The sequence below is a fragment of the Scyliorhinus torazame genome, chromosome 5 (assembly GCF_047496885.1).
Source record: "Scyliorhinus torazame isolate Kashiwa2021f chromosome 5, sScyTor2.1, whole genome shotgun sequence".
In the NCBI taxonomy this organism is placed as follows: Eukaryota; Metazoa; Chordata; class Chondrichthyes; order Carcharhiniformes; family Scyliorhinidae; genus Scyliorhinus; species Scyliorhinus torazame.
This window is the reverse complement of record NC_092711.1, coordinates 301,366,366-301,390,485: the sequence shown is the minus strand read 5'-3', so window position 1 is coordinate 301,390,485 and position 24,120 is coordinate 301,366,366. Positions and strand designations below refer to the sequence as shown.

At 44.6% G+C, this 24,120-nt stretch overlaps 1 protein-coding gene across 1 annotated transcript in view; it reads right to left on the bottom strand.

Moving 5' to 3' along the window:
* rxfp2l (relaxin family peptide receptor 2, like) overlaps window positions 1-20,252 on the bottom strand; it is a 158,946-nt gene extending 138,694 nt beyond the window's left edge. Inside the window, exon 1 of the mRNA XM_072505814.1 lies at window positions 20,135-20,252. Within this exon, the coding sequence (XP_072361915.1) occupies window positions 20,135-20,183 (49 nt within the window). The 5' untranslated portion in view covers window positions 20,184-20,252. The remainder of the gene's footprint in view (window positions 1-20,134) is intronic.
* Window positions 20,253-24,120: the final 3,868 nt, after the last annotated feature.

The following is a 24,120-nucleotide window of genomic DNA, read 5'->3' as shown; positions in this document are numbered from 1 at the left end:
GAAGATGGTTCCTCGCCTCCTTTGCTCCCCTGCAGCAGGTTTGGAGCCCAGCGCGGTTCTGATTTTCTGCCTCTCCCCATATTCACTGGGCTTGATTCACTCGAGGGAGAGCAAAATGAGGCCAGTGAATTGTCAGTGAGAATCGCGCCTGCTGTTCCAGCACAATTCCCCCCGTGATCTTCCCACACTTAGTCATTTTTTTGGAGCCGGGCTGATTTGTGATGAAAATGTGAAGTGTTGGACCTGAAGGCCGGATCCACAGAAATCGGGCACCTTTTTAAAGGACGCCCCAATCTCAGAACAACTCTACAGCCCCTCCCCCTCTTTCTGCCGGCAAAGGCTCCCACTTCTCACCAGCAAAGACCATCTCCTTCTCAAGGGCAAAGACCCCTGAATCGCTGTCATCAGCACCTCCCAGAAGTGAGCAAAAGTCCCCTTTCAGGCCCCCTCCCTTTATGCACACCCTCCTCGGTCCTCTTTTCAGGCCCCTCCCCTTGTCAGTGCCAACCTATAAGTGCCCCCTGGCACCAAGATAGTGCCAACGTTGTATGATGGCACTGTCTAGCCATGTTCCTTGTCACCTGGGGTCTACAAAGACCTCCAAGGCCCCCAGCATGGTCATCAAATCTATCTAGAGAATTCAACAATGGCTGCGAGGATGTCCTTATTGAGGAACCCTTGGACTTTAATGTCAGACTGTCGCCACCTGCTTCTATGGTGGAAAAGTACCTCCAGTGCAGGCATGTTGTTCAGACATCCGAGGTTGAAAAGGATCCTGTTGCAAATAATTGCTGTCAGACAGAGCACCTGCACTTTTTGGGAAGCACTTCAGTGTAGAAAAAATCTAATGAAAAAATGTGGCCAGATAGGCCACCTGCTCAAAAGAGAAGCACTTCAAATTAATGGACCATAATGTATCATATAAACAAACAAAGCTAAACCCTCCTTTGAGATATCTGTCAGCTGTCAATTAAGAGGTTTATAAAAGTCAATGAGGTGTGGAATTCTAGTAGTGCAAATATAAAAAACAGGTATTCAACAGTGAAACCACAGAGGCTTGTAAATGTCACTGGGATGTGAAATTCAATGTAAACAACCAAGTACAAAAGGATAAATTATGGCGTACTGCAACATTGAAACCACAGAGCCTATTGAAACTTCAAGGGGAGCGAAACACTTCTCCAAGAAATAAGCTGCAGCATTATCGTAGAATTATCACAGAATTAACAGTGCAAAATGGTTCTGTCGTGTGAGAGGATTTTAGGACTGACAGGCTGCAGCTGTGCTTTGCCCTGGTAAGGGATGTTTAACTTGAAAGAAAGCATGCGTCAAAGCTTCATAGACCCAAAGCAACCCCCATCCTGGAGGAGATCCCCAACTTGGCCCCCCAGCCCAGCTCGAACCCCCAACACCCAGCTTCCTTGTGCAGCACGATGGCACAGTGGTTAGCACCGCTGCCTCACAGTGTTAGGGACCTGGGATCGATTCTGAACTTGAGTGACTATCTGTGCGGAGTTTGCACTCTCTCTCCGTGTCTGCTTGTGTTTCCTCCGGGTGCTCAGGTTTTCTCCCACAGCCCAAAGATGTGCATGTTAGATGGATTGGCCATGCTAAATTCCCCCTTAGTGTTCAAAGGTTAGGTGGGGTTACAGGGATAGGGCAGGGGAGTGGGCCTAGGTCTGTGCAGACTCAATGGGCCGAATGGCCCCCTTCTGCACTATAGGGATTCTATGTTTCCATGAAGGACACCTCCCTTCCCAACTCCCATGGTATCTTGCCAGCGGCTTCAATTTGAAAATGAATGCAGATTAGCTATGATCAGTTTCTCACCCTTTCTGAGTGAGATCCTCATCATGCCAGGTGGAGCGGGTTATGAGAAACGGTTTTGTGTCCAGCGCAAATCCCGTTTCTGAGCTCACCCACAATTCTCCCAACATAGAGGGATTTGCACCGGGCTCAACACGACTGGAGAATCGGCCCCAAAGAAAGAGGGCATCAAGGCTAGAAATTTAAGGCGAGAAATTGGTTAGCCCATTCCTTGGTGATAGGCAACATGGTTTTGTGCAGGGAAGGTCATGTCTTACCTAGAATTCTTTGAGGAAGTGACAAAGTTGATTGATGAGGGAAGGGCTGTAGATGTCATATACATGGACTTCAGTAAGGCATTTGATAAGGTTCCCCATGGTAGGCTGATGGAGAAAGTGAAGGCTTATGGGGTCCAGGGTGTACTAGCTAGATGGATAAAGAACTGGCTGGGCAACAGGAGACAGAGTAGTAGCGAAATGGAGAATTGTGACCAGTGGTGTTCCACAGGGATCCGTGCTGGGACCACTGTTGTTTGTGATATACATAAATGATCTGGAGGAAGGTATAGGTGGTCTGATTAGCAAGTTTGCAGATGACACTAAGATTGGTGGAGTAGCAGATAGTGAAGGTGACTGTCAGAGGATACAACAGAATATAGATAGATTGGAGAGTTGGGCTGAGAAATGGCAGATGGAGTTCAATCCGGGCAAATGCAAGGTGATGCATTTTGGAAGATCCAATTCAAAAGCGAACTGTACGGTAAATGAAAAGGCCCTGGGGAAAATTGATGTAGAGAGATCTGGGTGTTCAGGTCCATTGTACCCTGAAGGTGGTTGCACAGGTCAATAGAGTGGTCAAGAAGGCATATGGCATGCTTTCCTTCATCGGAAGGGGTATTGAGTACAAGAGTTGGCAGGTCATGTTACAGTTGTATAGGACTTTGGTTCGGCCACATTTGGAATACTGCATGCACTTCTGGTCGCCACATTACCAAAAGGATGTGGATGCTTTGGGGAAGGTGCAGAGGAGGTTCGCCGGGATGTTGCCTGGTATGGAGGGCACTAGCTATGAGGAGAGGTTGAGTAGATTAGGATTATTTTCATTAGAAAGACAGAGGTTAAGGGGGGACCTCATTGAGGTCTACAAAATCATGAGAGGTATAGACAGGGTGGATAGCAAGAAGCTTTTTCCCCCAGAGTGGGGGACTCAATTACTAGGGGTCACGAGCTCAAGGTGAGAGGGGAAAAGTTTAAGGGAGATATGCGTGGAAAGTTCTTTACGCAGAGGGTGGTGGGTGCCTGGAACACATTGCCGGAGGTGGTAGAGGCGGGCACGATAGCGTCATTTAAGATGTATCTAGACAGATACATGAATGGGCAGGGAGCAGAGGGATACAGATCCTTAGAAAATAGGCGACAGTTTTAGATGGAGGATCTGGATCGGTGCAGGCTTGGAGGGCCGAAGGGCCTGTTCCTGTGCTGTAATTTTTCTTTGTTCTTTGTTCTGGTCGCCTCATTTTAGAAAGGATGTGGAAGCTTTGGAAAAGGTGCAAAGGAGATTTACCACGATGTTGCCTGGAATGGAGAGTAGGTCTTACGAGAAAAGGTTGAGGGTGCTAGGCCTTTTCTCATTAGAACGGAGAAGGATGAGGGGCGACTTGATAGAGGTTTATTAGATGATCTGGGGAATAGATAGCGTAGACAGTCACAGACGTTTTCCCCGGATGGAACAAACCATTACAAGGGGACATAAATTTAAGGTGAATGGTGGAAGATATATGGGGGAATGTCTGAGGTAGGTTCTTTACCCAGAGATTAGTGGGGGCATGGAATGCACTGCCTGTGGAAGTAGTTGAGTCGGAAACATTAGGGTTCTTCAAGCGGCTATTGGATAGGTACATGGATTACGGTAAAACGATATAGTGTAGATTTATTTGTTCTTAATCTCGGACAAAGTTCGGCACAACATCGTGGGCCGAAGGGCCTGTTCTGTGCTGTATTTTCTATGTTTGGGTGCAGTGTTTGTCACCCATTCAGATCGTGCTAAACAATACAGAAACTTTGTTTGCCACCTTATCTTTCACCGCTTCTTTCATTTTTTCAAATGGCTCTCGTGCTGCTTTGTATTCCTGAATGTTGCCTGCAGCCCTGGTGTATAGCAGGAGAGTCCAGCAGCACCTTTTGTAGACTACATGGTACAACCAGCCTGCCATGGTATACAGACACAGACATAATGATATACAGACAAGTAGCTAATGGACACAGAGAACAGGACATGACCAATAAGCAGGCAGGACACTCAGGGGTGGGATCTGACTATGAAAGACACGAGCACTCACACTCCGCCTCTTTCCACTGATGAACATCTAGAGAGTCAGTCAAGGGTGTTGTTACAATCTCACACCTCCACCACGTGGCTAAGAGCTAGTCTGGTTCAGTCAAACAGAGTAACCACACTTAAGTTAGCAGAGAGTCAAACTCACAAAGAACTGTGCTAACTGTGCTATTAGTTCAATAAACCTGAATGAACTAACTTCAAGGTCTGGAGTATTTTTCTGATCTAAGCTGCATCCAGTTGCAGCCAGTGTTAGACCAGTGTACCTAACACAACATGATACCAGGAGACTATTAATTTAAGGTGGTTTACCTCAGTCCATTCCGTGACGACCAGCAAATGTATCCCGGCACTACGGAGAAGATTCAGGCTCCTCACCAGCACAGGACCTCTGGCAATCTCAGTGCCAACTGGCGGATATTCAAGAAAAAGTTTCTGCTGTACATCGAAGCCTCAGACGTCGAGTGTACGTCTGATGCAAGAAAGATCATGCTTCTCCTCTCAACAGCGGGTGATCAAGCCATCAAACTCTTCAATTTGTTTAACTTCACTGAAGGCCAGGACAAGACAAAGTTTCAGACCATCCTGGACAAGTTCGATAGTCACTGTGAAGTGGACACCAATGAAATCTTTGAGCGCTACATATTCAAACAACGTCTTCAAGGCAAAGATGAATCTTTCAATGCCTTCTTAACTAGCCTCCGCCTGATAGCGTGTACTGCAACTTTGGTGATATTGCTGACTCCAGATCAGAGACCAAATCATGTTTGGAGTTCACTCTGATCCTCTGAGAGAGCAGCTCTTAAAAATCAAGCATATGACCCTGTCAGTCGCGATTGAAACATGTACAGCGCATGAGCACGCAAAAAATCGGTATTCCCAATACAAATTGGCTGAAAATGAGAAACGTGCCTCCCACGAGGCAGTGAGTGTGCAGGCCATCTCCCGGAAGCAGCGCCTCAGCATTGAAGACAGCGGCCATCTCGTGCACCTTTTCCGGAGCATCGTCTCGGCATCGGAGATATTTCATCGCATCATGGAGCAGATGTTGAGGGCATCGAAGGGGTTTGTGTGTACGTGGACGACGTCATCTTATGGTCCACGGCCCCTGTTTCCCGTCTCCAGCAGGTATTCCGCTGTGTCCACACCAATGGCCTGAAGCTGAACAGGGCCAACTGTTGCTTTGGCATGATGACACTCAAGTTCCTAGGAGACCAGATCTCTCAGCAGGGCATGTGCCCCGACACAGACACGGTCAAGGCCACCGCAGCCATAAAGGTCCCGGAAGACAAGAAGGCGGTATTGCGCTTCCTGGGCATGGTCAATTTTCTGGGCAAGTTCATCCCAAACATGGCCTCACACACCACGGCCCTATGAAACCTAGTGAAGATGTCCTCTGCCTTCGAGTGGAAGGCAGCCCATCAGGCAGAGTGGTTTCAGCTGAAAGCCAAGCTCACCACTGCACCCGTATTGGCATTTTTCGACCCAGACAAGGAAACGGAAATCTCGAAAGATGCGAGCCACGATCGCATTGGTGTGGTCCTGTTGCAATGCGATGACACCTTATCCTGGGCACCGGTTGCCTCCGCATCAAGGGCAATGATGCCCACCGAACAAAGGTATGCACAAATCGAGAAGGAATGCCTGGGCCTTCTCACTGGTATTCTCAAGTTTCACGACTATGCCTACGGCCTGCCGACATTCACTGTCACGACGGATCACAGGCCCCTGGTCCACATTATCCACAAGGACCTTAATGACATGGTGCCTCGGTTGCAGCGCATCCTCCTCAACCTCAGAAGGTATGACTTTGACCTGGTCTACATGCCTGACAAGGAGCTCATCATTGCCGATACACTGTCCCGCTCCATCACTGTGCCTAGTGAACCACTGAACGTCATCCGGCAAATTGAGCCACAGGTTGAGTCACAGGTGCAGCTGTGTGCTAGCACCCTCCCGGCATCTGATGAGAAGGTGATTCGTATCCGTGAGGAGACAGCCAAAGACTCCCTCTTGCAGCGTGTTATGTAACACCTTGCCAATGGCTGGCAAAAAGGGCAGTGCCCTCAATTTTTCAATGTAAAGGACGGCCTGACAGTGGTTGATGGTATCCTCCTCAAACTGGACAGGATTGTAATTCCACACAGTCTCCAGAGCTTGGTGCTCCGTCAAATCCATGAGGGCCACCTGGGTGTGGAAAAGTGCAGACGCAGAGCCAGGCAGGCTGTCTACTGGCCCAGGGTCAGCCAGGACATTGCGAACATGGTCCTTAACTGTGCGACCTGTCAATGCTTCCAGCCAGCGCAGAGTAAGGAGACACTTCAGCAGCATGAAATCGAAACCTCTCCGTGGTCCAAGGTTGGCATCGACCTCTTTCATGCAAATGGTCATGATTGCGTGTTAATCATTGATTACTTTTCCAATTACCATGAAGTCGTGAAGCTCTCACGACCTCACATCTCGGACCTCACATCTCGGACCGTCATCAAGACCTGTAAGGAGACGTTCTCCAGGCATGGTATCCCACTCACTGTCATGAGTGACAATGGCCCGTGCTTCAACAGCCATGAATGGTCTCTGTTTGCCCAGTGGTATCAGTTCAAACACGTCACTTCCAGCCCACACTATCCGCAGTCAAACGGAAAAGTTGAGAAAGGAGTGCACATAGTGAAGCAGCTCATCTGCAAGGCCGCGGATTCTGCGTCTGACATTCACCTTGCGCTGCTTGCGTATAGGGCGACCCCACTGTCCACTGGCATGTCGCCGGCTCAGCTCCTGATGAACAGGGGCCTGCGAACGACTCTTCCAGCCATACACGTGTCCAACCTGGATCACCTCCCGGTGCTGCAGAAGGTGCAGCAGCTCCGAGACCGGCAGAAACAGGGCTATGATGCTCATGCCACCAATTTGCCCGTGTTATCCCCATCAGACACTGTTCGGGTCAAGATCCCTGATGGAGGCTGGTCAGCTCCAGCTGTCGTTGTTCGACAGGCTGCTCCCCGCTCGTATGTTGTGCGTCTGGCTGATGGTTCTGTTGTGCGATGAAACAGATGGGCACTGTGCAAAGTTGCCTGCCCGCAACCACATTCTTCTCCGTTTCCTTCTGTTGTTTTGCCACCTCCTGATATCTCGACTCACGAGGCCACCAGTCAGGCTTCAATCCCGCCCATCAAGGCGCTGTCGTCCCCACCACACCTCTCCAGCGGTCGACCAGGATCAGCCGCAAGCCACAGAGACTGGACTTATGAACATTTATTCTGTTTGCTATGTTCTGTGTTAGACAGCTGTTTTCACATGTACATATGTTCACATTCACTGCATGTATATATGTTAATATTGGCCTATTCTTGTCCAAACATAAAAAAAGGAGAGATGTCATGATATGCAGGCACATACATAATGATATACAGACAAGTAGCTAATGGACACAGAGAACAGGACATAACCAATAAGCAGGCAGGACACTCAGGGGTGGGATCTGACTATAAAAGACACGAGGCACTCACACTCCGCCTCTTTCCACTGATGAACATCCAGAGAGTCAGTCAAGGGTGTTGTTACAATCTCACACCTCCACCACGTGGCTAAGAGCTAGTCTGGTTCAGTCAAACAGAGTAACCACACTTAAGTTAGCAGAGAGTCGAACTCACAAAGAACTGTGCTAACTGTGCCTTTAGTTCAATAAACCTGATTGAACTAACTTCAAGGTCTGGAGTATCTTTCTGATCTAAGCTGCATCCAGTTGCAGCCAGTGTTAGACCAGGGTACCTAACACGACACAGCCTACTGTTCTTAAACGTAACAAGCATTAGTGGTGCAGGTGGACATGTGGAGAGAGAGGCCCGGAGACCATCAGGGACCAACCTCAGAAGGCAATGGGAGCAGGTAGTCAGAGAGGTCAATACACAAAATGTGGACTAACAGGCCTGGCAGTAGTAACACAAGCCGTCTAATGACCTCACATGGCTGGACAAGCTCACTGAATGCATCTTCACACACACACCCACACCACCAGCCTCAGACATTTTTCAATGCACCATCACTCATCCAGCAGCACACCTTGTCACTCAGGAGTCAAGCCTAATATCCAGATACTCCACTTCACCCTCACACTTATCAATCATGCCAGCCTCATACCACACACCTCCAGCCATTCAGCTACGCACAACATCCATAATGAGCAGATAATTAATTAGTTGATTGATAAATGTTGCTCAGGACAGCAGGGATAACACTCCTGCTCTTCTTCTAATTAGATGAATGTAAATATCCTAAGACACTCAGATGACAGACGGAGCCTTGGTTTAATGCCTCAACTGAAGGACAGCACCTCCAACAATGCAACAATCTCTCTGTTTTTTCTAATTATTTCATGAGATGCGGGCATCACTGGTTAGGCCAGCATTTATTGCCCATCCCATTCTTGACCACTACAGTCCATGTGGTGTAGGTACGCGTGCAGTGCTGTTAGGGAGGGAGATCCAGGATTTTTAGCTGGTAACAATGAAGGAACAACAATATAGTTCCAAGTCAAGATGGTGTGTGGATTTGAGCGAAGCTTGCTGGTGGTGGTGGTGTTAAGGTTAGGGTTATCTTGTCCTAGCTGATCCAGTCATTCAGCCCAAATGGTCCATACCAATGTTTTTGTTCCGCACAGGCCCCCATTTCATCTAAAACCACCAGAATGACCTCCTATCTCTCTCCCGTGCACTTATCTAGCTTGGCCCTAAAAGGCATTGCTGTTTGTCTCTATTAATCCTTGCGTTAATAGGTGCCACGTTCTAACCACTTCCTGGGTAAAAAATGTTCCTCCTTAATTCTTTATTAGTGACTCTTTTATACATGTCTGGTCCATACTTTTGGACAGTCATATAAGTGGAAGCATATGCTCTGCATCTACCCTGTGAAACCCCTTTATAACTGCCAGGAGCTCTGCTAGATCATCCCTCATCTTTTCTTCTTCAGGAGATAAAAAACCCCGCGTGTGCAATCTTTCCTAATCGTCAGAACTTCTAATTTCTGGCATTGTCCTTGTAAATCACTTTGCACCATGTCCAGTGACTCTCTGTCCTATGATGAATAACTAAGGTTGTATACAAGCTTGAAATAATTTCCTTCATTTTTAATGTTACTCTACCCCAAAATTTATTTCAGTGCTTTGTTTGCTTTTTTTATGACCTTTTAATATTTATCACTAATGTTAGTGATTTGTGTATCAGTACCCCTCGATTCGTTTGCTGCTTGACCTCATTTAGACTCTTATTTATATAGGAATACAAATTAATCTATAGAAGGGAATTAAATATTGGAAGAGTATGCTAAACAGCATACATTCATTGCAAAAAGTATTGATGCATTGTCAAATTCCACCAACAATTCATTTTCATTATTTCATTGACACAAGAACAACATGTTTGAAAGTGAAAATCTTTCACTCTGCTGGTTACTGATGTGGAGAGAATGGCAATAGCCTTTTGTTCCAAATGTATGATATCATCCTGCATCTTGTTGGCTTAAACGTGTTGAAAGTATGAAGTCTGATGTGTTTTCTGTTCATTTTGTTCTTCCATCAAAGTACAGGATAACCATCAAACAAAATAAAAACAGTTTGTTGCATTTGGTGACTTGGCTCAAAGGGAAGACAAGGGGCAGGGTGGTCCAATAAGCTAACACACCGTGCTTCTGTCAATAGACCTGTCTAAAATGCAGCTGACGAATAGCATTCACTGCATAAGTTTGGCAGTTTTAACCAAGTGCCTGAGAAGCCTTGACCCAACATGCAAAACTGTCATACATTGCTAATCTCATTTGCAGATGCCACAAGGGTGGTACAGATGCAAAAGGCACTGTTACTGTTTAAAGTACACTTTTACTTTGCACTGGCTATGCTGTATCTGATCAAGTGCTGGTTAGTGCCAGTCCTGGAAATAGAAATATATTCCATTCCAAGCACCAATAAAGTGGGACAAATGTGCATTATATTTAAGCATCTTTTACATATTTGGTCCACTGTTGTCTATGTAGTGTAGGTCCACCCACAGTTCTGTTAGGGAGGAAATTTCAAGATTTTGACCCAATTACACTTAAGGACTGGTGATTTAGTTCAACATCATGATGGTGTGTGGCTTAGAGGTGAACTTTCATGTTTTAGTGCTCCCGAGCATCTTCTATCGCTGTCCTTCTAGGTGGTGGAGACCATGAGATCGTTGATATCCAACAATCACAACCGTAAGGTTCTGGATTCAAGTCCCACTTAAATACAAAACTGAAGGCTGATGTACCAATGAGGAAGCATTGCACTTTTGGAGGTCCTGTATGAGACGCTGATGCTTAAATCTGTGTCCGTTGGTGATAGTCCTTTAGCCATTGGACACTGTTGCCTTTATTTGCTCTATCTAAACCTTTCATGAATTTAAACTTCTGTGTCAAATCTCAGTTTAGCTTTCTCTGCTTTAAGGAGAACAATCCTAGTTCCTCCAGTTTATCCATTAACCCAATCCCTCATCCCTGGAACCATTCTGGCAAACCTCTTCGTACCCTCTCTAAGTCATTCACATTGCTCATACCATGTGATTTCCAGAATTGGACACAATACTCCAGTTGTAGCTGTTTAGGTTTAGCATGACTTCTCGGCATTTGTACTCAAGCCTTTATTTATAAAGTCCAGGATCCCATATGCTTTATCAACTGCTTCATTTACATGTACTGTAACCGTCAAAGATTTGTACACAGCATTCCCAAGAATCTGTGTTTTTGCACCCCCTTTAAAATGATACCAATGGTGGGATCTGGAGTAGGTCAAACTATGGAATCCACGAGGGTTGATGAACAAAATGAATGTTGAATTTATCTGAATTACTAGATTATGTCAGAGATTCCAAGGACCCATCTTTGGACCCTGTTAATTTTCAGATGCACACAGGTATATGCCATTCAAAATAATGGAAGTCAGCCTTTACATTTATGTTGACAACACCTATCTTTATCTCTGTATTACTATCTTCAACTTCTCAAACACCTATCTAATTGTATGGTATCAATTAATTAATAATCTATAACTTTGTTCAATTTGAAGTTCGCAGGACCAGGTTATCTTGTTACGATCCCAGCTGATGTTACTACTGGACAGTCAGGTCCGAGAATGGAACCCTGGCTCAACAGATCCTAACTTTTATTTTTTGTTCAGAGACATAGATGAGCAGAGTCGCAGGCAATAAATTAAATCTTGATTAACCGAGAAAAGATTAACTATAATACATCACTACATCACCCCAGCTACACCTTCACAGATATATACACATTTGTAAGGATAACATAAGTTAGAGAATATATATTATACTCTAATGTTCTCAGTAAGTGCACAGTACATGTAAGCCAATAGGTGAAGTGTGGTCAGACACACAACAGTCTGAAACCAAATGACGGAACCCAATATAGCTTCTGTGGATTTCTCAGCAAATTCCCGCAGATGCTTTTATACTGTGAGCTAACTAGTCTCAATGGAACTCTGACTTCCACGCAAATGTGTTTAAGAAACCTCATTCCTGAAGAGCACGGTTGGGATTTTCTCCCAAGCAATGCTTCCTCTCGGATGCCTTCACCAAGGATCCACATCCAGGATTTAAATTGCTCCTTACCGTATGGCTCTGCCCTGGAATGTGTATTCAAACTTTCACACAATCTCTCATGTACCCAGAAATACCAACAGAACACCACTGCTTCACAAGGCTGTATTAGGTGTCACCAACCTTAGAATTACTTCAGATATCTGGTTTATCACTAGCCAACTTCACCAGGCCTGCTCCTTGCAGCTCTGCCTTCAACTAGGAGCCTCTCTCTGCCCCCTCTTTAACTTAAGTGAACAGTATCTTATTCAGATTCCGGTTCTTTCTCCCTTTGAATTCAGTCTTCCTGGGACTTTCCCCTTTTCATTCGTTGGTTTCTGGAACTATCTGTTCTTTACCTTCTCAGACTTGTTTTCTGCTACTTTCTCTATTGTCCTGCCTAAGCAGACAGTTTCTATGAGAGCTGATTTCTTCTCAGGTACCTGGTTCCAATTGAATTCTGATTGCTTCTTTATTTTCAGTATAGGCATCTGGTTGCTAAGCAACAACTTAGTTTCTTTTACTCCTGAAATTGCTTTCATGTCATAAAACCTCAATTACGATGCATGCAAGCTTAAAGTGAAACTAAAACCCACAGACATGCAGACACCTTTGTTTAACATGAAGCTAACTGAAGTTCTAATCCTTTCTCAGCACACAAATACAAAAACATAAATTAAAACAGCTTAGTTTGTTTTACTCCTGAAATTGCTTTCATGTCGTAAAACCTCAATTATGATGCATTACATAGAACATTACAGCGCAGTACAGGCCCTTCGGCCCTCGATGTTGCGCCAACCTGTGAAACCACTCTAAAGCCCATCTACACTATTCCCTTATCGTCCATATGTCTATCCAATGACCATTTCAATGCCCTTAGTGTTGGCGAGTCCACTACTGTTGCAGGCAGGGCATTCCACGCCCTTACTACTCTCTGAGTAAAGAACCTACCTCTGACATCTGTCTTCTATCTATCTCCCCTCAATTTAAAGCTGTGTCCCCTCGTGCTAGACATCACCATCCGAGGTAAAAGGCTCTCACCGTCCACCCTATCCAATCCTTTGATCATCTTGTATGCCTCAATTAAGTCACCTCTTAACCTTCTTCTCTCTAACGAAAACAGCCTCAAGTCCCTCAGCCTTTCCTCATAAGATCTTCCCTCCATACCAGGCAACATTCTGGTAAATTTCCTCTGCACCCTTTCCAATGCTTCCACGTCCTTCCTATAATGCAGTGACCAGAATTGCATGCAATACTCCAAATGCGGCCGCACCAGAGTTTTGTACAGTTGCAACATGACCTCATGGCTCTGAAACTCAATCCCTCTACCAATAAAAGCTAACACACAGTACGCCTTCTTAACAACCCTCTCAACCTGGGTGGCAACTTTCAAGGATCTATGTACATGGACACCGAGATATCTCTGCTCATCCACACTGCCAAGAATCTTACCATTAGCCTAGTACTCTGTCTTCCTGTTGTTCCTTCCAAAATGAATCACCTCACACTTTTCTGCATTAAACTCCATTTGCCACCTCTCAGCCCAGCGCTGCAGCTTATCTATGCCCCTCTGTAACTTGTAACATCCTTCCGCACTGTCCACAACTCCACTGACTTTAGTGTCACCTGCAAATTTACTCACCCATCCTTCTACGCCCTCCTCCAGGTCATTTATAAAAATGACAAACAGCAGCGGCCCCAAAACAGATCCTTGTGGTACACCACTAGTAACTGGACTCCAGTCTGAACATTTCCCATCAACCACCACCCTTTGTCTTCTTCCAGCTAGCCAATTTCTGATCCAAACTGCTAAATCACCCTGAATCCCATGCTTCCGTATTTTCTGTAGTAGCCTACCATTGGGAACCTTATCAAACGCTTTACTGAAATCCATATACACCACATCAACTGCTTTACCCTCATCCACCTGTTTGGTCACCTTCTCAAAAAACTCAATAAGGTTTGTGAGGCACGACCTACCCTTCACAAAACCATGTTGACTATCTCTAATCAAATTATTCCTTTCCAGATGATTATACATCCTATCTCTTATAAACCTTTCCAATATTTTGCCCACAACAGAAGTAAAGCTCACTGGTCTATAGTTACCGGGGTTGTCTCTACTCCTCTTCTTGAACAAGGGGACAACATTTGCTATCCTCCAGTCTTCTGGCACTATTCCTGTCGACAAAGATGACTTAAAGATCAAAGCCAAAGTCTCAGCAATCTCCTCCCTAGCTTCCCAGAGAATCCTAGGATAAATCCCATCTGGCCCAGGGGACTTATCTATTTTCACACTTTCAGGCAAGTTTAAAATGAGACTAAAACCCACAGACATGCAGACACCTTTGTTTAACATGAAGCTATCTGAAGTTCTAACCCTTTCTTAGCACACAAATACAAAAACACAAATTAAAACAGCTTAGTTTGTTTTACTCCTGAAATTGCTTTCATGTCGTAAAACCTGAATTATGATGCAGGCAAGCTTAAAGTGAAACTGAAACCCATAGATATGCAGGCACCTTTGTTTAACATAAAGCTCTATCCCTTTCTTCGCACACAAATATAAAAACACAAATATCTATTGACAAAACTACCTACTTCTACCTTTGCAAAATTGCTTTCCTCCGTCTTAACTCACCCCTGCTGTTGGCTTATGATTTAAACTTTCAGAAATGCTAATTTAATCTTTCATAGCACTCTTATTCCTGGCTCCCGAGCTTATCGACTCCAACACATCCAAAGCTAAACTATCTGTATCCTAGCCTCTTTGCTTATCATTCCGTTGTAGACATTTATTTGCTCCCTTTTCCACAATCCCAATTTACAAATCCCTCCTTGACCTCACTACGGCGACCCAGCAGCCCTCCCCAAACTCCTCCAGCCCGATGTTCATGTTCATGTCTTTTGCATTTTCTGTTCCAGACTGTGATAGATTTTCCTCTAATATCGGATGACATCTGAAGCCATTCCCTTCACCTTTCTCAACCTTGAGCTCTGATACTCTCTCCCACACCATCTCTCATTTTCGCCAATTCTCTCCCCACCTTCAAGAAATTCCTAAAAACCAGATACATTTAGTTAACTTCTTTAACTGTCTCCCACTTCTGCTCTTTCCATTGCATTTATTTTCACTGGACCATATTGAGACGTTTACTATGCTTTAGTTGCTATATAAATGTATGGGATGGTGTTGTAGCATAATCGTAAAATTGCATTTATGAATTTAAATGATTGTTTCTATCAACAAGTTAATTCATTCCCTAAGACCTCATCAGTTATACCTTATAGATGCCACTTTGTGAGATATCACTGATATTATTTCAGAACAACAGATCTGTTCAATTTTTCATTGCAAAAGCTGTGGAATTTAAGATGTGTATTTTATATACTATACACATATAGAATACAACATCAGTACAATGAACAAGGGACCAGCAATGAAAGCAACAGCCCTATTATGTATTTTCTTTATATTTTCTTTTCATGTACATCATGATGTGTTTGAGCTGCTCGCAGAAAATACTTTTGACTGTACCTCGGTACGCGTGACAATAAACAAATCAATCCAATCCTTATACACCCCAAACGTATAGTATTCCTATCCATCTTCTTTGCCTAGATTTCCAACAGATCGTATTTCTCCACAGAGCTGATAACATTGTGCCACACAAGTGCCAGGCAATGACCATCTCCAACAAGAGAGAACCTAACCTTTTCCCTTTAACATTCAAGAGAATTACCATTGTTGAAATCCCCAATATCAACATCTTTGGGTTACCATTGAACAGAGACTGAACTGGACCAGCCATATAAATACTATGGCTACAAGAGTACGTCAGAGGCTGGGAATTCTGTAGCGAGTAACCCACCTTCTGGCTCCACAAAGACTGGCCACTAATTTACTAGATAGAAGTAAGAAGTGTGATGGAATATTCTCCACTTGCCTCAATGACTGCAGCTCCATAAACACTCAAGAAGCTCAACACCATCCAAGACAAAGCAGCCTCCTTGAATGGCACCCTGTGCATACCTTCAACATTCACTCTCTCCACCACTGAGCACAGTGGCAGCACCATGTATCCTCCACAAGGTACACTGCAGCAACTCACCAAGACTCCTTCGACAGCACCTCCCAAACCTGCGACCTTTACCACCTAGAAGGACAAGGGCAGCGGGTGCATCGTCCTGACTTTGAACTCCTTCTCATTCCTTCACTGTTACTGGCTCAAAATCCTGGAACTCCCTTTTCAACAGCACCATGGGTAAATCTACACCACATGGATTGAAGCGGTTCAAGAAGGCAGCGCACCACCGCCCTCTCAAGGGCAAATAGGGATGCCCACATCCCATGAATGAATGTATATGTTTAAAAATCATTCACCTGGTATAAGCTCTATTAGATCAAACAATTTCTCATTCACTTCCACTGTAAAAAATCCCAGAAACATAAAACCCCTCTCATACTGTCCTATAATATAGAATCTGAATAAAAACATATAGAGCTAGCAGATGGAATTGGCCATTCCCCCTCTTGAACCTGCTCTGCCATTCAGTAAAATCATGATTGAACTTCTGCATCAACTCTGCTTTACTATCCCCATATTTCCCGATTCCCTTAGTGCCCAATTGATGTGTCATTAATACACTCAACAACGGAGTATTCATAGCCTTGTGAGGTACAGACGGCCAAGGATTCATAATCATTTGGGTGAAGAGATTTCTCCACATTTCAGTCCTAAATGGCTGACTCATTACTTTGAGAGATGAACCTTCAGCCAGGAGAGAAATAGCCTCACAGTATCTGCCCTGTCAAACCCTCTATGAAATGTATTCATTTGATCACTTGTCAGTCTTCTAAGCGCCAGATAATATAAGCCATTCCACTCAATCTCTCTTCATAGGACAGCCCTCTTAATCCAGGAACCTATCCTCTTCGAAGGCAAATTCTTGCCTTGGGTCAGGAAACTAAAGCTGTAAATAGAACTCCAGGTCCACTTCCACCAAAGCCTGACATACTTCATCCCATTTGTAATAAAGGCCAAGATAACATTTGCCTTTCTAACTGCCTGCTGTATTCTGAATGTTACCTTTCTGTGTTTTGTATACAAGGACAACCAATTCCCTCCAAATGAATTAAGTTCTTTTTCATTCCAGCTCAAGTATCGAATTTGATTGGATTAAGTAAATTTATTTTGTCTCACAGCGCCGGGTTCGATTCCTGGCTTGGGTCACTGTCTGTGCAGAGTCTACACTTCTCCCCCATGTCTGCGTGGGTTTTCTGCGGATGCTCCGGTCTCCTCCCACAAGTCCCAAAAGATATGCATGTTAGGTGAATTGGACATTCTGAATTCTCCCTTAGTGTATCCGAACAAGCACTAGAGGATTTTCACAGAAACTTCATTGCAGTGTTAATGTAAGTCTACTTGTGACTTTGATAAAGATTATTGTTATATAAAATCGAAACTCTTCTCATTATTCATTACACCGAATTTCAATGGCTGAGCCTTTTCCCGTTTATTCCCAATGGGTGAATTCCTAATCTCACCAGCCAATGTCTTTATTGTTCAATTAATTGGCAAGTCATGCTTTGAAGGAATGGTACATTTTAAGACCCATTGATCCCACCAACTGGAACTCAGTGTTTGCTTCTGCTGGTTTGTATTGTGTCCATGAGCGAAACGGGGATTCAGAAATTTGGAAACTATCTATTAAAATCTCTAACATGCAGCTTGCTGAGACCATCCATACATAAAATAGCATTATTGGTATGGTATCAGGAATAGCATACACTGGAAGATTAAAGAAAGATAATGAATCATTTATTTCATATTATACATTTTAACTTATCAAAGGTTCGAGTGAGCAGGGTGGTAGATTGACAATTCTAAACCATCAGTGATATACAATTCTTATAATAGGTATAATAAATGAAGTGCTCCATTTCGTCGGGTTGGGGGCTTTTGCAGCTTTGAGCAGGGCACTGCTGATAAAAAAAACTTTAATATATCCCAAAATTAAAAGCAACAGTAATGAACAGGCACTGGAGTGTGGCGACTAGGGAATTTTCATAGTAATTTCATTGCAGTGTTAATGTCAGTCTGCTTGTGACACTAAGAAAGATTATTATTATTATTAGAGCACGGACAAGACCTCTTCACCTGCCTCATCATTGGGGTTCGTATTAACATGGCAAAGCTATCCTGCAATCCAGCAGCTCCCATTTTGTCCAGTGTTGCTCCAATTGCAGAGATTCGGAGCTTGAATATGATACCATTATATCACGCGCCATGCTCATGAAAATATCTCAAACAACAAGAGTGCATTTAACCTGACAAGGACTTTAACAATTATTATTGGTAGCAGAGTGAAACCCTGAAAACAATTTCACCTGTTGTGGTGCGATGCCAGGAGAATATAAATCAATTGGAGATGTATCCATTGGAACTCACCTCTTTTACGTGTAAATTGGATACGGTATTGTGTAAAGAAGTATTTTCACACATGCATGTGTCAAAGTGGGATTGGGAGAGGAGAGTGGGGTTGTGCTTGGCCAGCAGACGGGCCTCAGAGAGCCGTGTTTAGATGATGCACAAATGATACGATGGCATTTCTTGACAAAGGCCATTAAGATCCTAGAAACATTCAAACATTGAACCAAAAACCTACATTAAAATCCCTATTTTATTTCTACATCGAGAGCCTGAATTGAAAGGACATTTTCACCATCAAGAATTTTGTCAGCTCATATGGTGACATGCAAATTTAACGTTTGTATTTTTGTAATCCAATTACATGCCACTTTTCAACACTTGCTTTCAGAACACATTGTGATTGATAACTCTCTCTCCAGTTCTGGTCAGGGGAAATTTACTCAAAAGACTGAAGGTTGTGACGGACACTACTGTTTTCTTTTTTTTATCGAATCCGACAGTGCAGAAGGAGGCCATTCGGCCCATTGGGTCTGCACCGGCACTTGGAAAGGGCACCCTAATTAAGCCCACGCCTCCACCCTATCCCCATAATCCCGTAACCCTACCTAACTTTGTTTTGGACAGGAAGGGGCAGTTTTAACGTGTCCAATCCACCTAACATGCACATCTTTGGACTGTGGGAGGAAACCGGAGCACCCAGAGCAAACCCATGCTGACACAGGGAGAACATACAAACTCCACACAGTCACCCAAGGTCAGAATTGAACCTAGGTCCCTGGAGCTGTGATGCAGCAGTGCTAACCCTGTGCCACCGTGCCACCCCTTAATAAATTTAGAGTACCCAATTCTTTTCTTTCCAATTAGTGTGGCCAATTTAGCGTGGCCAATTCACCTAACCTGCACATCTTTTTGGGTTGTGAGGGTGAGACTCACACAGACATGGGGAGAATGTGAAAACTCCACACGGACAGTGACCTGGGGCCGGGATCGAACCCGGCTCCTTGGCGACCTGAGGCAGCAGTGCTAACCACTGCGCCACCGTGCCGCCAATCTTAGAAACATTGGAGAGTTAGGAGGGTGCACAGCCTGTACCCACACGCGGGCCACAATCAGGATCCCGTGTTACTGAATTCAAAGCATTTCACCCAGTCACTGGTGTTGACAAGTCTGACCTGAGCTTTCTCTCGGTCGCTCCGTCTGAGGGATCAGCCACTCAAACTCTGAGCTCTTTTGGGATGCACTTTATTCAGTTCCAGTAATATAGTCATTAGGCAGCGGTTCTTGGACCGAGTGATCACAGATCTAATTGTTAATCTGAACAAGAGCAACAGTGATCGACAGCAACCGAATCCACTTTACACACTGCACACGGTGGGGAGGGGGAGGGGGGGGGGCGTGGACAAGTCACTCTTTACAGCCTGAATATTTCAGAAATTAATTATTACAATATGGTAAACTGCGGGATGGCCAGTTTATCTCCCGCCCCTTTATTGTAGCAGTGGAAGAGAAGCGCTTGCATTGTTAGGCAACAATCATAAACTGTACCCTTGTCAATGGGTACAACTCCATGCCCACAGTAAAACCTGAGAACAGTTTTAAACCTTCCTATGCAGCATGACCGAAACCGGGAACGATACATCCCACCCCCGCATTCACAGCCATATCCAGATTAATTCTCTTTCCCTCCGACTCACCGAATCTCCTTTCACGTCAGACTTGGACTAAAGCATCTCGGCTGCAGATTCATACGGAGGAAGCTTGATTTTAAAAAATAACACACACACTTACTTCCAATATATAGGTTCGGCTTGGCGGCGGTACAATGCGCTCGTATAAAGCAGCCAGATTGAATTACCCTTTCAAATAAAGTATCATTTGGGAGAAAACCCGGGTAATGTTATTAGCCAGAGATTTTGAGAAATATACAAAGTGCAATTGACCAGGAAGGTGACTCACCCACAATGAAAGTGACAAGAGCGAGTGGCATTAAGAGAGGTGCCATCATTCTGCTGCCTGATGCTCAGCTCTCGCAGGTCCACCACTTTGTGTGTGTGCGCGCGAGTCCGCAGGATCGGTGCTCAGGGAGACTCCGCCTCTCCCGACCCACTCCCAGCATAAACCGCACCTTCACACCCAGCAACACTTCTTAAACACTCCGGCACCGAGACAGCCAGAGTAGGAGCGAGGAATAAAACATAAAATCCCAGTGACATTTATTTCTGCGACATTTTTCTAGGTCTGCTACCGATGTGTCATTTCGTCTTTTGTTTTAAAATAAAACCCACTTTTATAAATCAGAAATGCTACTTTCCTGAGGGAGCATCAAGGATCAAAGAGTAAATAGTGTAAGGCAGCATTTGACCCAGTGTGACATCCAGGAGCCCAACCAAAACTGGAGTCAATGCGCACCTCTTCACTGACTGGAGTCATACCTGGCACAAAGGTTGTGGTTGTCGGAGGTCAATCATCTCAGCTCCAGGACCTCACTGCAGGAGTTCCTCAGGGCAGTGTCTTAGTCCCAACCATCTTCAGCTGCTTCATTAATGACCTACCTTCCATCATAAGGTCACAAGTGGGGATGTTTGCTGATGACTACACAATGTTTGGCACCATTTTCATCTCCTCAGATACTGAAGCAGTGCCTGCCCAAATGCAGCAAGACCTGGACAATATCCAGGCTTGGGCTGACAAAGGGCAAGTGAGTGGCATGGTGACACAGTGGTTAGCACTGTTGCCTCACAGCGCCAGGTACCCGGGTTTAATTCTAACCCTGGGTGACTGTGTGAAGTTCGCACTTTCTCCCCCCGTGCCTGCGTGGGTTTCTTCCGGGTGCTCCAGTTTCCTCCCACAATCCAAAGATGTGCAGGGTAGGTGTATTGGCCATGTTACATTGCCCCTTTGTGTCCAAAAAAGATTAGGTGGGGTTACAGGGATGGGGACGGGGTCTGGGCTTAGGCAGGGGACTCTGTCCAAGGGTCAGTGCAGATTTGATGGGCTGAGTGGCCTCCTGCACTGTAGAGATTCTATGATTCTACGAAGCAACATTCGTGCCACACAAGTGCCAGGCAATGACGTCTCCAACAATAGAGAATCTAACCATCACCCCTTGACATTCTATACATTACCATTGCTGAATCCCCCACCATCAATATCCCGGGGGTTACCATTGATCGATACTGATTGGACTACCCTCATTAACACTGTGGCTGGAACAGCAGGTCAGAGGCTAGAAATCTTGTAGTGAGTAACTCACCTCCTAACTCCCCAAAGCTGTCCACTAAATACAAGGCACAAGTCAGGAGTATGATGCAATATTCTCTACTTGCCTGGTGAGTGCAACTCCAACAAAACTCAAGAAGCTTGACACTATCCAGGACAAAGCAGCCCACTTGATTGGCACCCCACCTTCATACATTCACCACTAATGCACAATGACAGCTGTAAGTACCATTTACAATATACACTGCAGGAATTCACCAAGGCTCCTCAGATAGCACCTTCGGAACCCACAACCAGAAGATGCATGGGAACACCATCACCTGGAAGTTCCCCTCCAAAACACCCAACATCCTGAACTGGAAATCTATTGCCATTCCTTCACTGTTGCTGGGTCAGGATCCTGGAATCCTCTCCCTAACAGTACTGTGTGAGTGTACCTACAATACATGGACTGCAGTGGTTAAAGAAGGTAGCTCCACCTTCTGAAGGGCAATGTAGGATGGGCAATAAATGCTGGCCTAGTCAGCAACACCCACATCCCATGAACAAATATTTCTAAGAAAGTTTTTGTAGGCTTCCTTCAACAGGCTGATATTGAGCAGCATGTAGCAACTCAGTGTAGTGAATACAGCTGGAAACTCTTTCAATCAGGTTTTCACTGATGATGCACATGGCATTGAGATCTACATCTCATAGTATCATAACGACCATCTTCTAGAGAATATAAATGTAATCTGAGAGGGATTCAAGGATCTGGTCTTTGTGCAAAAACTCTAGTTTCATTATTGCACATTCACTTGGCTTGCATCCTGTATATTAACAAACAAGCCCTCAGACTTCGCAGGAATCATGCAAAATTACTCCTTCCAGCTGAAGAGTTCAGTGTCAAGTGAACAGAAAGGGAAGATTGGAAAATGATCTGCATGGCATGTTGTCCAACCATCTGTCATCCTTGGTACTCTCCCCCTGTCCAAGGCATCTATGGTGGAGCCTCCTTCATCGCGTAGAGGGTGGCCCTGCTCCGATTCCATCATCTTTCAACATACGGCCTGTTAGACGTTTAAGGACATGTGTGTGAAAGTTTAGTAAAGTTTGATAGGTTAAAAAAGCAGCAGGATTTGGGTAGAAAGAGCATTATCTGCGAGTGTTGTGTCAGGCACTGGGTATATCAGTGGAAGCAGAAAGAACCTCAATGATGTGTGCAGCAGTATCTATGGAAAGGAAAGGAGAGCAGAGGTTGGTTATTAGTATTGGTACTTCAGCAGAGTGATGCAGAGTTGGCAAGTGAATAACAGGGCTTGAATGGGACTCTTACCTGCAAAATGAGCTGCCAGTGAGCTTTATCTGATCTACCTCCAATGCAAATGTACCTCTCTTGTGTTTCAATACTTCTATACTCCATTCCTCTTGTAATTAAGACCAGCATTCCATTTGTCTTCCTAATTACTTGCTGTACTTGCATGCTAACTTCTTGTGATTCATGTACAAGGATAACCAGATCCCTCTGTACCGCATCAATCTGCAGTCTCTCTTCATTTAAATAATATTCTGGTTTTCTATTCTACCTGTCAAAGTGGACAGCCTCACATATTCCCACATTATACTCCATCCTCTATCTATATCCCTTTGCAAACTTTTTGTATGTTCCTCACAACTTGCTTTCCTACCTATCTTTATATCCTGAACACATGTGGCTACAATATAATTGATTCCTTCATCCAAGTTGGTGATGAGAGACAGTGGTGTAGTGGCAATGACACAGGACTAGAAATCAGGGGACATGGGTTCAAATCTTACCTTGGCAGTTTGTGGAATTTAAATTCAGCTAACCTGGAATTGAAAGCTGATCTTAGTAATGGTGACCATGAAACTATCGTTAATTGTTGTAAAAACCTATCTGGCTCACTAATGTCCTTTTGGGTTAGTGAGTTCAGTTTTGTTCAGGTGCCTGTATGGTAATGAGGGATTACAATTTGAAAGCAAGCAGGGTTTGCTTTCAAATTAGGCTGTTTCTTAGTAAGCAGGGGCCACTCTAGGTTAGAAAGAACTGCTAAGTTTAGTTTTAAGCTGGATCTAGTCCAGGGATCTGGAAAATGCAGCCATTAAAGGAACAAAGAGCAAGAAGTTGAACAAGGTCCTGCAGGGTGAAGTTAAAGGAAAATTCAGAGTAAGTACTCTGAGTTAAAGAAACAGCTACAAGAACCGGGTGTAAAGTAAGACGGTAAATCAACAGTTTGGTTGAGAGCTTAATATAGCTGTGAAGCAGTAGTGCCTGTTGACATGGTTGGATACCTGCGAGATTGTGTGGAAGTTTGAATGCAGGTGGTAACCCAAGGCAGAGGAATACTGAAAGGAGAGATTGAAATCCTGGAAGTTGATCCTTGGCGAAAGCAACCAAGAGGAAGTGTTACATGGGAGAAAATTCCAAGTCTGTTTTTCCAGAGTAAAGTTTGGAAGCACTCATGTGGAAGTCAGAACTTCAGTTCGCTCACTGTGTGATAAGCATCTGAGGGTATTTAATGAGAAATCCACAGAAGTTATATTGGGTGGCACCTTCCACTTGATTTCATAGTGTGGTGTGTCTGACCACACTTCGCCTGTTGAATTACATCAGCCACTGAGTGCCTGTAGCCCATGCAGAGGAATCGCGCTGCTACAGTTTACGCTGGAATAGTGCTGCCAGTGGCGGGTTTACCGTGAAACTGACTGCTGTGGCAATGACC